Source organism: Dipteris shenzhenensis, chromosome 2 (genome assembly GCF_047967505.1).
Source record: "Dipteris shenzhenensis isolate YYH24624 ecotype China chromosome 2, Dip_SZ_1.0, whole genome shotgun sequence".
In the NCBI taxonomy this organism is placed as follows: domain Eukaryota; kingdom Viridiplantae; phylum Streptophyta; class Polypodiopsida; order Gleicheniales; family Dipteridaceae; genus Dipteris; species Dipteris shenzhenensis.
In genome coordinates, this window is record NC_141597.1 from 17,245,895 (window position 1) to 17,259,359 (window position 13,465).

General features: G+C 41.4%; 2 protein-coding genes across 2 annotated transcripts in view; one reads left to right on the forward strand and one right to left on the reverse strand.

Moving 5' to 3' along the window:
* LOC147904400 (protein ROOT INITIATION DEFECTIVE 3-like) overlaps positions 1–8,690 on the reverse strand; it is a 64,933-nt gene extending 56,243 nt beyond the window's left edge. The window contains exons 1-3 of the mRNA XM_087391385.1: positions 8,679–8,690; positions 1,503–1,847; positions 1,244–1,357 (exon numbers count right to left, since the gene is read on the reverse strand). Of these exons, the coding sequence (XP_087247511.1) occupies positions 1,244–1,357; positions 1,503–1,847; positions 8,679–8,690 (471 nt within the window). The remainder of the gene's footprint in view (positions 1–1,243; positions 1,358–1,502; positions 1,848–8,678) is intronic.
* Positions 8,691–10,485: 1,795 nt separating this feature from the next.
* The window catches only part of YY1 (zinc finger (C2H2 type) family protein), a 35,292-nt gene continuing 32,312 nt past the window's right edge, over positions 10,486–13,465 (forward strand). The window contains exons 1-2 of the mRNA XM_087394255.1: positions 10,486–10,898; positions 12,398–12,456. Coding sequence (XP_087250381.1) covers positions 10,759–10,898; positions 12,398–12,456 — 199 coding nt within the window. The 5' untranslated portion in view covers positions 10,486–10,758. The remainder of the gene's footprint in view (positions 10,899–12,397; positions 12,457–13,465) is intronic.

Consider the following 13,465-nt stretch of genomic DNA (forward strand, 5'->3'; position numbering starts at 1 on the left):
CTATCTAGGGCTGGCCAAGGGCTCAGCCCTTGCATGGAATCGTGGGCCAGCAAGCCCTGGAAAAGAGAGCCCAGGAGGGCGATTTTGTAAGGCCCAGGAGGGGCCAGAAAAGTTGGCCAGGGGGGGCAGGAAGAACTGACCAGGTCGGCCAGATCTAGGGGCCTGGGTCGGTAGGTTTTGCCAGCCCCTTGGGGCCCTATAAAAGGAGGTCCTTGGGGCCTCACTACATATCCAACATTCAGCCAGAAAGAGAGCAGACAGGAGCAGCCAGAAGCCGCTCCCTTGGGCCTCACACTGGGGGTGAAGGAGAGTGGAAGGTGTGCTGCAGACTGAGTTCCCTAGAGGCTGGACCTTGGCTGTCTTCTAGGGCAGCAAGGTGTCGTGATCATCACATTCTCTGGAGCAGCAGATTTACAGCATACAAGAGCAGCAGATAGGGCTTCCTTGGGCCTTTTCCCAGGAGGTGAAGGAGACCTAAAGAGGGCTGCAGACTGAGCTAGTAAGGGCTGCCTACCTAGGCTGATCTACATGTAGGCAGTAAGGTAGAGAGAACCATTCTGGACGGAAAGTCTACAAATGCTCGAGGTGGAGCACGCGGGCTCGAGTCTAGAGATAACTGGCAGATAGGAGAAGGACCTTGTGGTAAGATCAGAGGACCACACCATTGGTGGGACTCTGGATCTATCTCTTTTGTATTGTGTCCATAGCTTTGGACCGAAATATATTATTTTGGTGGTTTCTCTATCGGCTGGTTCATTGTCTATTGATGAGTCTGCACATCTATTTCATGCACACAAGTTAAGAAGTTTGTGATTCCACATCTCACACCACACTGTGTGAGCTCCTGGGCATTACTATAAATCTTCCGTTGTGTGTACCCTCTGTTGGGTCTTTTCTAACATATAATGTATTTATACAACATAGCATATGAAATACCAAAGGAATGCCACAGTTGGGATTGATCTGTGACAGCGAAGCTCCATGGGAGAGCATGAATAATGTCTACCGCATAGCATGTAATGTAGATATGTGTATGTGTATGTGTGTCAAAAGAATGATGCTTAGAATGATATTAAAAACGGAGAGCATGAATCATTTCTACATTTCATTCAACGGAAAACACTCGGGTACGTTTGGTAGGAGGTCAATTAATCGACTAAGTGCATTTCTTCAGAAACATTAAGCTTATCCCACAACCACCCAAAAAAAAAAGATACGTCGATCACGTTCAATATGCCATTACCTCCCAAATGTAGACTCTTCCAGACACACCTCCTGCCAGGATATACGATCCGTCACTAGTGCACGCAAGAGGACCAATGGGTTCGACAGGAAAACTCTTGATTTCAGGCTGTGTCTGCGAGTTGAAACTTATTAGTCAAAACACCCATGGGTTATCAAGGACAAGACAAAGAAGATTGCATTCAACGCAAAGAAATCACGTGTCATGTCATGAGCCCCGGCCAGCGCAGAGCGTGATATAGCAGTTTAGACGACGTAACCTTGTTCCAAGCCCAGAGGAAAATGGCTCCGCCAGCTGATGACCCAGGCTTAGGGACTTGGGAAGCGGCTAAGAATTGTCGACCAACGCAAGCCAAGGCATTCCGTGAAGACGCACATGATTTGAGGTGAGCAACTTCGGAGCCAGTGCCCAAATCCAGCAAAGTGATGCCTGCATCGAGGGGGGAGGAAACGACGAGGACTTCAGCAAAGGAAGCCAGTTTGCTTCCATTCAAGAACGGCCCGAGGGCCGCTACGGAAGCCCAACTGGAAAAGCAAAGATGATGGGAGAGAGATGGAACAGAGAGAGGGTGGTGAAGGTGGTGAACATGATGAGGCAAATAGGTCTACAAAAACTCACTATTTCAAAATGGCCATGGTTACAAACCACCCAAAAGAGAAGGAGAGAAGGATGGTATGTATGTAAGAAGTTACTTTGGAGGCGTTAAAAGGGAGGCGCAAAGAGACTCTCAATTTTCCTAGTCCCACAAATTCGTACCCCCCGCGTCAAACAACCCTCCCCATTCATTAATTAGTTGATGTGCCTTTGTGTGGATGTGGGTTTTGGGGGGGCGGGGCCGCAATTACGGTAAGTGAAATTATTAACTTAAGGGACAAGTGCAACATCTCCAACTTGCACCATGTGTACGATCTGCAATGATCCACACTGTTCCTGATATTTCCATCACCATCTCTTGCGAGCTATAAAGGGGGAGCAGGCGGGGCTATAGGGTGAGAGAAGGCACCTATGCACAAGACCATCATCAAAACTTTTCCTAGCCAATAATGTCAAGAAAAGGTTGACAATTAATGAAAATTCTACTTTTGCAGAGGGCGCAAGCTATACACTCAACAAGATGGCGTGGCTACATAAGCTTACTTGAATGCACCCATTTTTCATGCTACCCCTTTCAAAGGTTGCATGCACCCATTTGATGGAGTTTGCACAACAACATTAGCTAGCCCTACCAATTTTAGGACCAAAAGCTACAGCTTCTCTCCTCTATCTTCTTCACCCTACGTGGTGCAATCAGAAATGCATTATTGCCAATGTAGCCACACAACATACTGCAAATCCACTACACAATTCAAAAAAAGTCAAGGGAAAGATTTATAATCTACCACAACCCATCATGTGTGTGTACCCACCTTTTCCCCAGTAGGATACAACACACTAGGTGAGACAGTAGGTCATCACCTAGTGTGATGACATACTGTCTACCCGAAAAGGACTAGTAATGTTTTAGAAGTGTCAAATAAGCAGTGGTAAAAGAGTAAGAGAAGTGCTTGACTCAGACATGCGATTTTGGAGCAATGGGAGCTATTGGTTTTACAAGTAATGAGAGGAAAAAAGAGTTTATATGATAGCCATAACAGGGATGGAGTGGGCTAATCTGGAAATTGTTTGGTGTGGAAGACTTCTTAGAAAGAAAAATAAACCAAAAGAAAGAGAAACTTGCTCGGCGAGCAATGAAGTAAGTCAAAAGGCAACGCCATGATGACTTAAATGTAATAAGTGCAACCATCCAAAGATGCTTGGGATGAGGCAGAAGGAGCTTGAAGAGGGTTGTTGAGAGCTTCTGATTGGAGCAAAACATCCCATTAAAATTTCTAAAAGGAAAACATGACACAAGTTAGAGAAAGGAGTCAAGAAGCTAAATAAGGCCTTAATGACTTAAGTGTACTACGTGCAACCGTTTAGAGTTGCAGGGGAAAGGACATGTATGTGGAAGACAAGACAACAACCCCTTTTGCATAGTGAAAAGACAAAAGAGTCAGGGTAAAGGATAGAAAGAGAACACTATAGAATTAAGGAAGTGTTTGAGTATGTACGTAAAGCACCTATGAAATTGCATAAAAAGTATATATGAGCTTTGATAAGAAATGACAACAATGTTTTTGCAAAAAACATTCTTGCAAAAAAAAAAGGAGCTTGGTAAAGTCCTGATAAGCGTCTCTTTTATTGAAGAGGAGAATCTGCATACCTACCACCATCCAACAAGAAAACATGGTAAGAACCAGCTTAACTTTAATTGGGAAGACAGGTGTCATAAACACCCCTCCCTAGTTATCAGGGTCACAATAAAATAGTAGCTTAAACACAGACTTAAACAGCTCGATGTAGACTTTGAAGGTAAAAAAAGGAGCCTAGAGAGAATTTGAAAAAAAGGAAAAAGGATTTAAAAAGTTAGTTTTAAAAAATTAGTAAAAATAATTGGGGGGAAATCAAGTGAAATTAGGGAAAGTTATGGGGAAGGGAGAGGAAAAAATAAGGAAGAAAATTGGTTAAAGATGGAGGGGGGGGTTAGAGAGAGAGAGAGAGAGAGAGAGCTTTGATAAAGAAATTGGAAAAAATTTAGGAGGAATCAGGAAAAATTAGGGAGTGTTTGTGAGATAGAAGGAAAAGGAATTGGAGAAAATAGAAAAAGGGAAAATTAAGAAATTAAATGGATGCAAAAGAAAAAGGAGAATAGTAAGTGTGTGTGTGTTTGTGCATCTGCATGCACATAGGTGCATGCATGTATGTGTGCATGCATGTATTATGTGTGTGCGCACATGTGTATACTTGTGTGTACATGCATGCATGCGCATGTGCGTGCATGTGTACTTGCATGCGTGTGTGCATGTATGTGTGTCTGCATGCACGTGTGTGCATGCATGCGTGTACATGTGTCTGCATGTGTGCTTGCATGCATGTGTGCATGCACGTGTGTGTATTCGGGTGTGTATGTGAAAATTCAAGTTCATAGAAATCCAATATAAATGAACTTGTGTGTGTGTGTGTGTGTGCACGCACGCACGTGTGCATGGGTGCACTTGCATGTGTGAGTGAATGCATGCACATGAGAGTGTGTGTGTGCATGCATGCAAGCGCATGCATTCATGTACGTGTGTGTGTGTTTGTATGCACGCGTGCATTCATATATGTGTGCATGCATATGTTGTGTATGTGTGTGTACGCATGCATGCATTCCTATGTGCACATGCATGCATGTGTGCATACATGGTTGTATGCATGTGTGTGTGTGTGTGTGTGTGCATGCATTTGTACGTGAGTGTGTGCATGCGTCAATGCGTGTGTGTGTCTATTTGCAAGTGTTTGCCTAGAAAATAACTCTAATGAATAGGGCAGCCATGGACTCCAGTCGGAAAACTATGATTTTCTTTAACATGGTTACAAATCATAGTTACAATTTATAGTTACAGTTTCAAGGGGAATAATGTCGATGAAATGACTTCAGCCTATATTCTATATTTTACTCTAAGGTCGAAATATGTTAGCTGCATCTTCCAAATGCACAAAACATATAAAGATCACATAGTGTGCATTGGTGTAGGCGATGTCATAAGACTTGGCTTCTTGTTATCATAGATTGAGAGTAAACTTGCAATACCAACTTATTTCTGGTTTTGGGTTCACTCATTCTAGGCTTTGGGTTCACTTGTTCTAGAATCTAGGTTCACTTATTTCTGGTTTTGGGTTCACTCATTCTAGGCTTTGGGTTCACTTGTTCTAGAATCTAGGTTCTAGGTTCTTAGTTCACTATCCTAGGTCTTGAGTTCAATTATTCAGAGTTTAGGTTCAATCGCCTTTGGTTTTGGATTTGGGTGTTCCAAGTTTTGGGTTTCACTTATTTCAAGTTCCACTTATTTTGGATCTTGGGTTCACTTGTTTGAGTTATGGAATCGCTTTTTGAGTTCGAGTTGCACTTGTTTCAAGTTAACTAATTTTCTTAAGTGTAGTAATTTATTCCCTTCCAAAACAAATATACAAGAGGTGAACTCTATCCCTAACATATACAATATGGTATAGGTGGTCTATAGTGCTATGACATCCCAATTGGTGTCAAATTAAAAAAAGGAACAATCCTAAGTCCTCGTCAATGATATCAATCTCTCTTGTGCCACTATAGAGGAGCCAATACATATTTCCCACTGACTTCTAATGGTGAAAATGATATTTGCCAATATTAAAGCCAGTATATTAGCTAAAGTGGATGGCTTGCCACCTTAAACATTTACACATCTCGAACACTAGATTTTTCCACAATGTAATGGTGGATATCACCTCCCAAGCCAAACCAACTGATGAAGAAGGCATGAAATCTTGATTTGGGATAGATATGAAAAACAAATCCAACATATCCATGATGTTAAGATCTATAGGACCACGTCGTAGGTGATACTGCATGAAGAAAGCATAGTCGCCAGCAGGTTGCTAGCCTGATAATCATATAAAGCAAAGGCACTAGACCCTCTACCCCATATAGCTATTCCCCATGTCATAATGCAAGACTCAAATGTGATATAATAGAACAATCTAAAAACACAGTCCAAACAACCATGGAAATGTGATAGTTCCATAAGCAATGTTGACAAGATTCCTTTGCAAGCTAACATCTCATACAAAGAGAAGATCTAGCCATTTGTTGTAGCCCACTGGAGTGCCCCTATAAATGGTAGGCCAAAGAAAGTATAAAACTTTCTTAGCTATACTAATCCCCCAAAAATGGGTCCAAATTCTCACCAAGAGCTACTCAGTAATCCCCTATGCCTGCTAGTGCTAAACAACCATGGGTATATTGTGAATATCTCTCTATTGAATCTTATACTGAGTCCTCATCAAATACTAAAAAAAGGTCAAAGGATTTGAAGCAGTGAGCAATGGGCAAGACGACTTCCCCGGATCCCAATCCAACTTCACTAAAGGTCTCCCCTAAGATATCCAAATTCTCCATCTAGTCTCCTCTCTAATAGTCAATCAGGAGGGATCTAGTGACCATGCTTCCACAAGTGGCCTATAACTCTAATACCCTACTAGTAAAGATCTTGCTAGTCTATTACTTGCATACACGTAAGTTTGTGAGAAGTATTTTTATGTGGGAGATATTGGCCAGCATCATGGCATGGAACATCTAGGTTGCACGATACAAACCCATGGCCATTTTGATTGCCAACTGGTACCCTCCACCCTACTTGGGAGCATGGGAATTTTAGTTTTGAAGCGACCACTGAAAGATGGGAACATTTTTGCAAGGCTTCGCCTACAAGCACTTTTTAACATTTTACATCGCGAAGGATTTGCCAATTGCATAGTTATCCTCCTTGGCTATTAGCCCTTGTTTCAAAGACTCCCTAGGCAATGGGCTCTCTAGAACAGGTTCGCTTTTCTTTCAACCAATTGTTTTGTTTTTGTTCTCCCATGGGAAGTGCCTCAAGGACAACTGACTTGTATGGTTGAGTTTTCCAAGCATTAATAGAAGGTTCTTTGCTCTATTAAAAAAAGGATAGGGACAAAACAACACAAGAAGCCTCAAGCATTTGGATCTAATACCTAATGAAATACTAATGCGGAGTGGGATTGCAAAATATCCCACACATGTGCTCCTGCATGTGCATGCATTTGCACTCTCTCTCTCTCTCTCTCTCTCTCTCTCTATATATATATATATATATATATCCATCCATCTATCTATCTATCTACGGGCGCGCTATGTGCGTATATCTCTTTCTCTCAAAATATACAACACAGTGTGTCACAATTGTGACACAAAAATATCTAGAAAGCACATAAAATGAAGACAAGAAGGGAGGCAACCTCAAATGAAGGTATCTCAAGATCTAAATATTAGATTTGAGAGATCTCTAAAGCAAAATATGCATGAAAAGAACCTCTACAATATTAGCTCAATGTATAATAAAGATACCTCAGGAGGAGGGCTTAGTCTTTGATGAAAGTAATGGCTTATCACTCTCTCTACAAGGATAGAGCACCATGAGATTTGACAGAATGTTGAATGATTGGGGAGAGAGAGAGAGAGAGAGAGAGAGAGGGATCTATTAACATCTATGGAATACCTCATGAGTCATGAGACAAAGTACAAACACCAAAAAGAGAACTACTACATCTAGATGACCAAAGAATCAGTGGGGTGTATGCATTTCAGCTCTTCTTGAGTTATTGTAGCTCATAGCTACATTCTAATATTACCATAGGGTGGCCTTTATAACATTTGTTTAAGACTAAGAGTATTTGGGTTTGAAATTGACATATCTAATCAATGCTTTCTCATCTTGATAAGGCATCTATATCATTTTGGAGGCCGAACTGCAAACATACCTGAAGGAATGTCGTAACCTCTTATGGTGCAATGAAGGAAGAGTGGATACTACGCTTGACCCAGTAAGCTTTGAAATCTAGAGCCAACTTTATGTTTTAAATAGAAGGTAGGAGATGCTTGGCAATCCATTTTCCATCCCCTCACCATTCCAAGCAATTAACTTAAGGCCAATGATTCATTTCCCACACTACTCACTTATGTACACAACTCGCCTTTACAACCCTTTGCCCATGTAAATATTGGGATTCCTTGGAGAGCCTAAGCAACCTATAACTACACCTCCTTTGGCTATTGACCTTCCAATCCACAAGTTATTAGCATGACTATTCACGTATATCAAGTGACTTATTATCTTGGCTATTCATCTCCTTGTTCCCCCGTTTTATCCTTTGGATTCCATAGGTGTCTCACTAGTCCCTACACATCCACTTATACCTTTGGATTTCCTCATGGTAATGACTCAATTATTAGTACCAACATTTAAGTGACATATCCCATAAACCAATGCAGCGAATATAGGTCTTTTCTCATTTCTATGGTAAGAAAAAGAAATTCTTGACCATAATTGTCAAGAATGTAAGAAAAAGAAATTCTTGATCATAATAATGCAAAATTCCTTTGTTCCTTCTATAAGAAAGGGGTTAATATCTTGCTTTTACCCCCTTATTGCTCACTTTTCAATATAGGTCCATAGCTACTAGGGTTGCTATGTAAAAGAATCCTTCTCCTTAGAATTGGCTAGAAAGTATATCCATTCTTGACCTTGATTGTCAAGAAGGTGTGTAACCCCCAACCAAGAGGATAAGACCTCACAGTGAGGGGTAAGCCCACCATGTGTAACTTACCCCTCACCAAAGATATTAATAAAATTTTGAATTTCAGATTGTAAGCCCAGGAAGGTATTACTTTCTTAAGAAATCCAAGATATTTTTGGTAATCAAGTAAGGATTAAAACCATTTTTTTCCAAAAATACTAATTAACCTCATCAAATCAATATAAGCCCATGATCCATGTGAGGCATTCTAAATAAGACGTAACACTTGTGACACACAAACCTTGTAAGCCATATTTTAGGCCTAGTACTATCTGCATGAATGAACGAGATATTAGCACAAGGAAGTTTGTCTTTTTTCCCAAAAGTATGAGTTTCAGAGCAACCAATAAAAGGTCTTATAATTGTTATGGAAGTGTTCAAATAATAAGTGTCATAAGTGGGTTTGATGGTAATAATATCCAACGGGTAAATACTCATTGGATCTACTTGGTCAATGTTTCTTGGAGAAGGTAAAAGAGTAGCTCTCGTACATGACTCGCATTGATCAGTGGGAGGCAATAGCTTGGTGACCCTTGAGGGAGCGCCATTGGTTTGAATAAGATGTCCTTGGAGAGGTCGTTTCCAACTTCTAGCCTCGTATTTGGACCAGCCTGAGACCACAAAAGATTTCGTATTTCTTCTGGCTACTGGCTCAGGATTGTCCATCGGCCCTTGGTTAGAGCAGATGTAGGTAGATGGCAAATGCTTTTGTTGCGCATAGGAAGTTTTGGAGATGATCCACCATTGCCTCTGGGGCTGTCCTATTGCTCAGAGGATCTGGCTAGTAGCCTTCAATGTTGTAGCTTGTACACAGCAGGTACAATTGAACGTCACATGGGAGATGGTTGCATGGCTCACGGAGGGGGAGCATGCCTTCTCGATTGATCTCGTGCTGTTGGCTCATGGGGACCCATCGGCCCTTGGTTAGACTAGATGCGAGTAAATGGCAGATGCTTTTGTTGCGTAGAGGGAGTTTTAGAGATGATCCCCCACTGCCTCTGGGGATGTCCTATTGCTTAAAGGATTTAGCTAGTAGCCTTCATGCCTTCTCGATCGATCTAGTTTTAGCAGCCATGCCCAACGGGTCTCCTAGATAGAGATATATGACGTATCAACGCGTTCCTGTGCATGCTCAACGTTTTTGCTAGGGGACAATGTTTGGATGGCTATCGTAGTCACCATCTGATACGACATCATCTTTACTCTGTGCACAGTTTGGCAGCATGGTAGTCCAAGTTCAAAAACGACCATCGAAAGGCGAGAGTGTTTCTGTAAGGCTTGGCCTACAGGAGTATTTTACACCCTTTCCATGGGAGTTATTCGCTGGATGTATAGACTACCACCCCTAGTTGTTATCCATTGTTTCTGAGATTTCTTAGGTAGTGAACTAGGTTCTCCGGAAACATGCCAATCTCTTTCTGACAACTAGTTTTATCATTGTACTTACCATGCTTAGCTCCCTTTGGAAGGTGATTTGTATGATGTTTTCAAGCATTAATAGAAGTTTCTTTTATTGGGGAGGAAAAAAACGATAGTGGTACATTGATCTAGGTCCATGCACAACAAAGGAGGAGGCTTGGAAGTTTTGGGTTTGGGGGAGAAGACCCTTGTAGAGGCTTTAGTGGGACCCAAATAAAAGGTTTTGGAGACATCATTTCATTCAAGATGCCCTCAATATTTATTTTTTCAACTATTCACTAAGATTAGGCAGAAGGATCCAGATGCGGAGGATTGATGGCACGCCAACCGTAGTAGAGCATTGGTGTAGACATGGACTCTTTCAGTGACAAAGATTCTCTCAGAGGTTTCTTAAGGTTTTTTGGCACATGGTCTGTTTTGAGTTTGCTGTTACATCCACCAGTAGGAAATTTTTCCCGAAAAAAAATCAAGGTCAATCAATACTCAAATAAAAATGAAACACAACTATTAGTTACAATGGAGCTAGAGTTGAAAAAGTCGAATTAGGCTGCCTAGAGCCTATGCACCCTCATATAGAACAGAAAACTGCAAACTATGGATAGCAAATTTTGAGGTCATAGATTTAATTTTGCAATTTCAAAGTTTTTCCGTATTTTGGCCTTGAAAAGTTCTGAGGAGGCGTCTAAATCTTCTAGCCATACATTGTCAATAACTGCGCGGTTACATATCCTGTGTTACCACCAAGGTTTTCGTTACAGGAAGCTCTCGCCACGCTATGCAGACAGCACAATTCGCCGGGGAGATTTGGATTCTCATTGCCTTCTGTGCACTCCAGAGAAGGAAGGAGTGAGGGAGCATTGAATTGAATCCAGAGAGAGAGAGAGAGACAGAGAGAGAGAGAGATGGGTCTCCCAGATGAGACCAAACAAGAAGGGGAATTTGCTGGGGAGTCCATGTCGTCCGGACCACAAGACCCTCAAGGTCTCGCCCCAGTTGAGGCAGAACCACCCACAAGCTCCGGTCGCAAGTGGTTCAAACAATGGTAAGTACATTGCAACGCTAGTTCGAATGCGTCACGTTCGTTTACCATCGATAAACTGTGGCATATCGCGAAGGGAAAAGCATCACAATTCAATTATCATATGAAGTACATTACCCTGCTCGAACGAAATAGAAAAGAGTTTACCTCCTGCTATGTATCAACTGAAGGTTCTGTCTTAAATCATTGTGACCCAACGGGCTGACCTGCGAAGTTATACACATGTTATTGTTTCTTAATTCAAACAATCTGTATATGCTAATGGGCAAGTCAAAGAGCGCATGTTTCATTATCATGTGAGATGGATTTCCCTGTCATAATTTCGGCAGTTGTTTGATAAAAGCATAAAAAGCTGTAGCCTGCCTGTCGCAGCATGTAATCGTGGCAATGCGTACGATTGAAGCACGATAAACAGGTGAGCTTTGCATTACAACTGCCCTAGTTATTACTCGTAAGTGTCTTGAGGTTTAAGCAAATAGAGCAACATTAAGAGCAGGTCAAGCTGATAGTTCAGAACTTGTCAGCAGTTGTTGGAGTGAAACAAACTTTAATCCTGAAGTGCTAAAGAGAACCTTTTTAGGCAATGTTCATAGTGCAGCGAACAAGCAACTCCCCTGGTTATGGTCTCAGTGCCTCCAGGTTTTTAGAGCAACATTTAAGAGCAGTTTTTAGGGTTGACAGACCTTTACAGGATTAGTTGACATGGATGGGCGAAGCTTTTGGGCGCATAAGTGAAGGCTGGAAGCTTCATGCTGTTGTTCCTTCCATAATCAGCAAAAAGGAATGCTTGATGAATCGACTCCGGTTGTTGGATTAAAATGGCAGTACATGTGCTGAAAATGGGGTGTAGATATCTAGGTAAGGTCTGCTAAGTAAAGAATTTGAGCAGGAAAACATGTGAGTTCTGTCTGATCTAAACTATGCACAGCTAAGGCTTGTCAACAAGCCTTCTTTTGTTGTTGTGCATGATAGAGATTTCTTGTGAAATTCCTGATTGTGGTTTTGAATGTGAGGAGGTTTGTGTGAACAAAGAGATAAAAGGCACAGTGATGCGTTTAAGGCCATTGACAAGAACATTGCGAAGATAAATTTCAGTTCAATTTTGAAGATGTGTTACGTGAAGATTGGTCTTCACGATCGAGTTACTCTATTTGGGCAATGAAAATTCTCTTATATAAGAATGTGCCCTAATAAATAAACCTTTGATTTTCTTGAAATGCTCGAAAAAAAGAAAAACTTGGTTTTTTGGCATATTCAGCTTTCCATGTCCATTGCCACCTTATTTAATCGTTAATGGTTGTGTAAGGGATGCTTTGCATTTTAGATTTTTTGTTATTTTTTTTGGAAATCTATGTACTTGTTAGTGATCAAGCTATACGTTTGTGGGTCTTCTGAAGAAGAAAGAAAAGCTTATAGAAATGGTCTTTTCTTTGTGGATCTTCGGAAGAATCAAAGGAATAGAAAAATCTTGATAAACAATGTTCTTCTTGGTGTGTCTGCAGGGTACCCTATGATACTGTCTTAAATCCTGGCAAATGCTGTCTTTTGAAGTGGGTGAATGGTTAGGCCTTCTTTTCCCACTTCGAATTGTGCATTCTGTGCATACTTGTTGTCAGAGTAAGGATGAGGCGAACACTGACTGTAACTGTGTCTTGCGAATACGGACTGTAACTGTGTCTTCTAAGTGAATTCTTTGTTCAAAAGTATTCTCTTGGAAGTAAAATACATCCTGCGTTTTTCTTGTGTTTTACTGTTTGACTTAAAAACATCTAGGGATTGCAATTTTCTTCATCATATGAAGGTTCTGTACGAAAGTGTGTCTATCTCTTTTTGTAATCGCTTGTTGCTAGAAGTGCAAGCGGTTTCACTGTTCGTTTGGTGGAGAGTATTAACCTCAGCTCTGTTCTTCTCTCTTTGCTTGATACTTTAAGCTCCACCAACCGGACCAATTTATTCATGCACGCTAATCTTTCTCCGTCTTAGAATTTCTGAGGTGTCTTGAGTGTTATGGTGTCTTGAGTGTTATGCACATAGGAAGCTAGTTCTGCTGATGGGCAACATCCAGCACACCCTTGGACATCCTCACCTGGTTGTGAAAAAGGAGGAACTCAGAATGCTTACACTAGTTTGTGGAAACCTATGTAACTTTCAAAAAATTGATAAAGTGGGATTTCTTTATCATTTTGCTGTACGGAAAGGTATTACGGAACAACGGCAGAGAAGTACGGAAATCTGTACGGAAACATGTACGGCAGAGACATGTGGGAAACTGTACGTCAACCTGTATGGAAGCAGAGGAACACAAAACGTACGAAAACCTGTCGGCTGACGCAGAAACTGTACGTCTGACTTGTACGGACTGCCGTACAACAGGAAAGAGGGCGGAGAAGGCACAGAAACCTAGGCTCTCGACTCACAGCCTCTCACAAAAACACACACACACACACACACTCACATGCTTCCCCGCCCCCCCAAAACACACACACACACACGCACGCACGAAGAGTGGTGTAATAAAAAATTCCTATCTCATGATCAATGGTCAAAAAATATAAATACATGCGCGACAG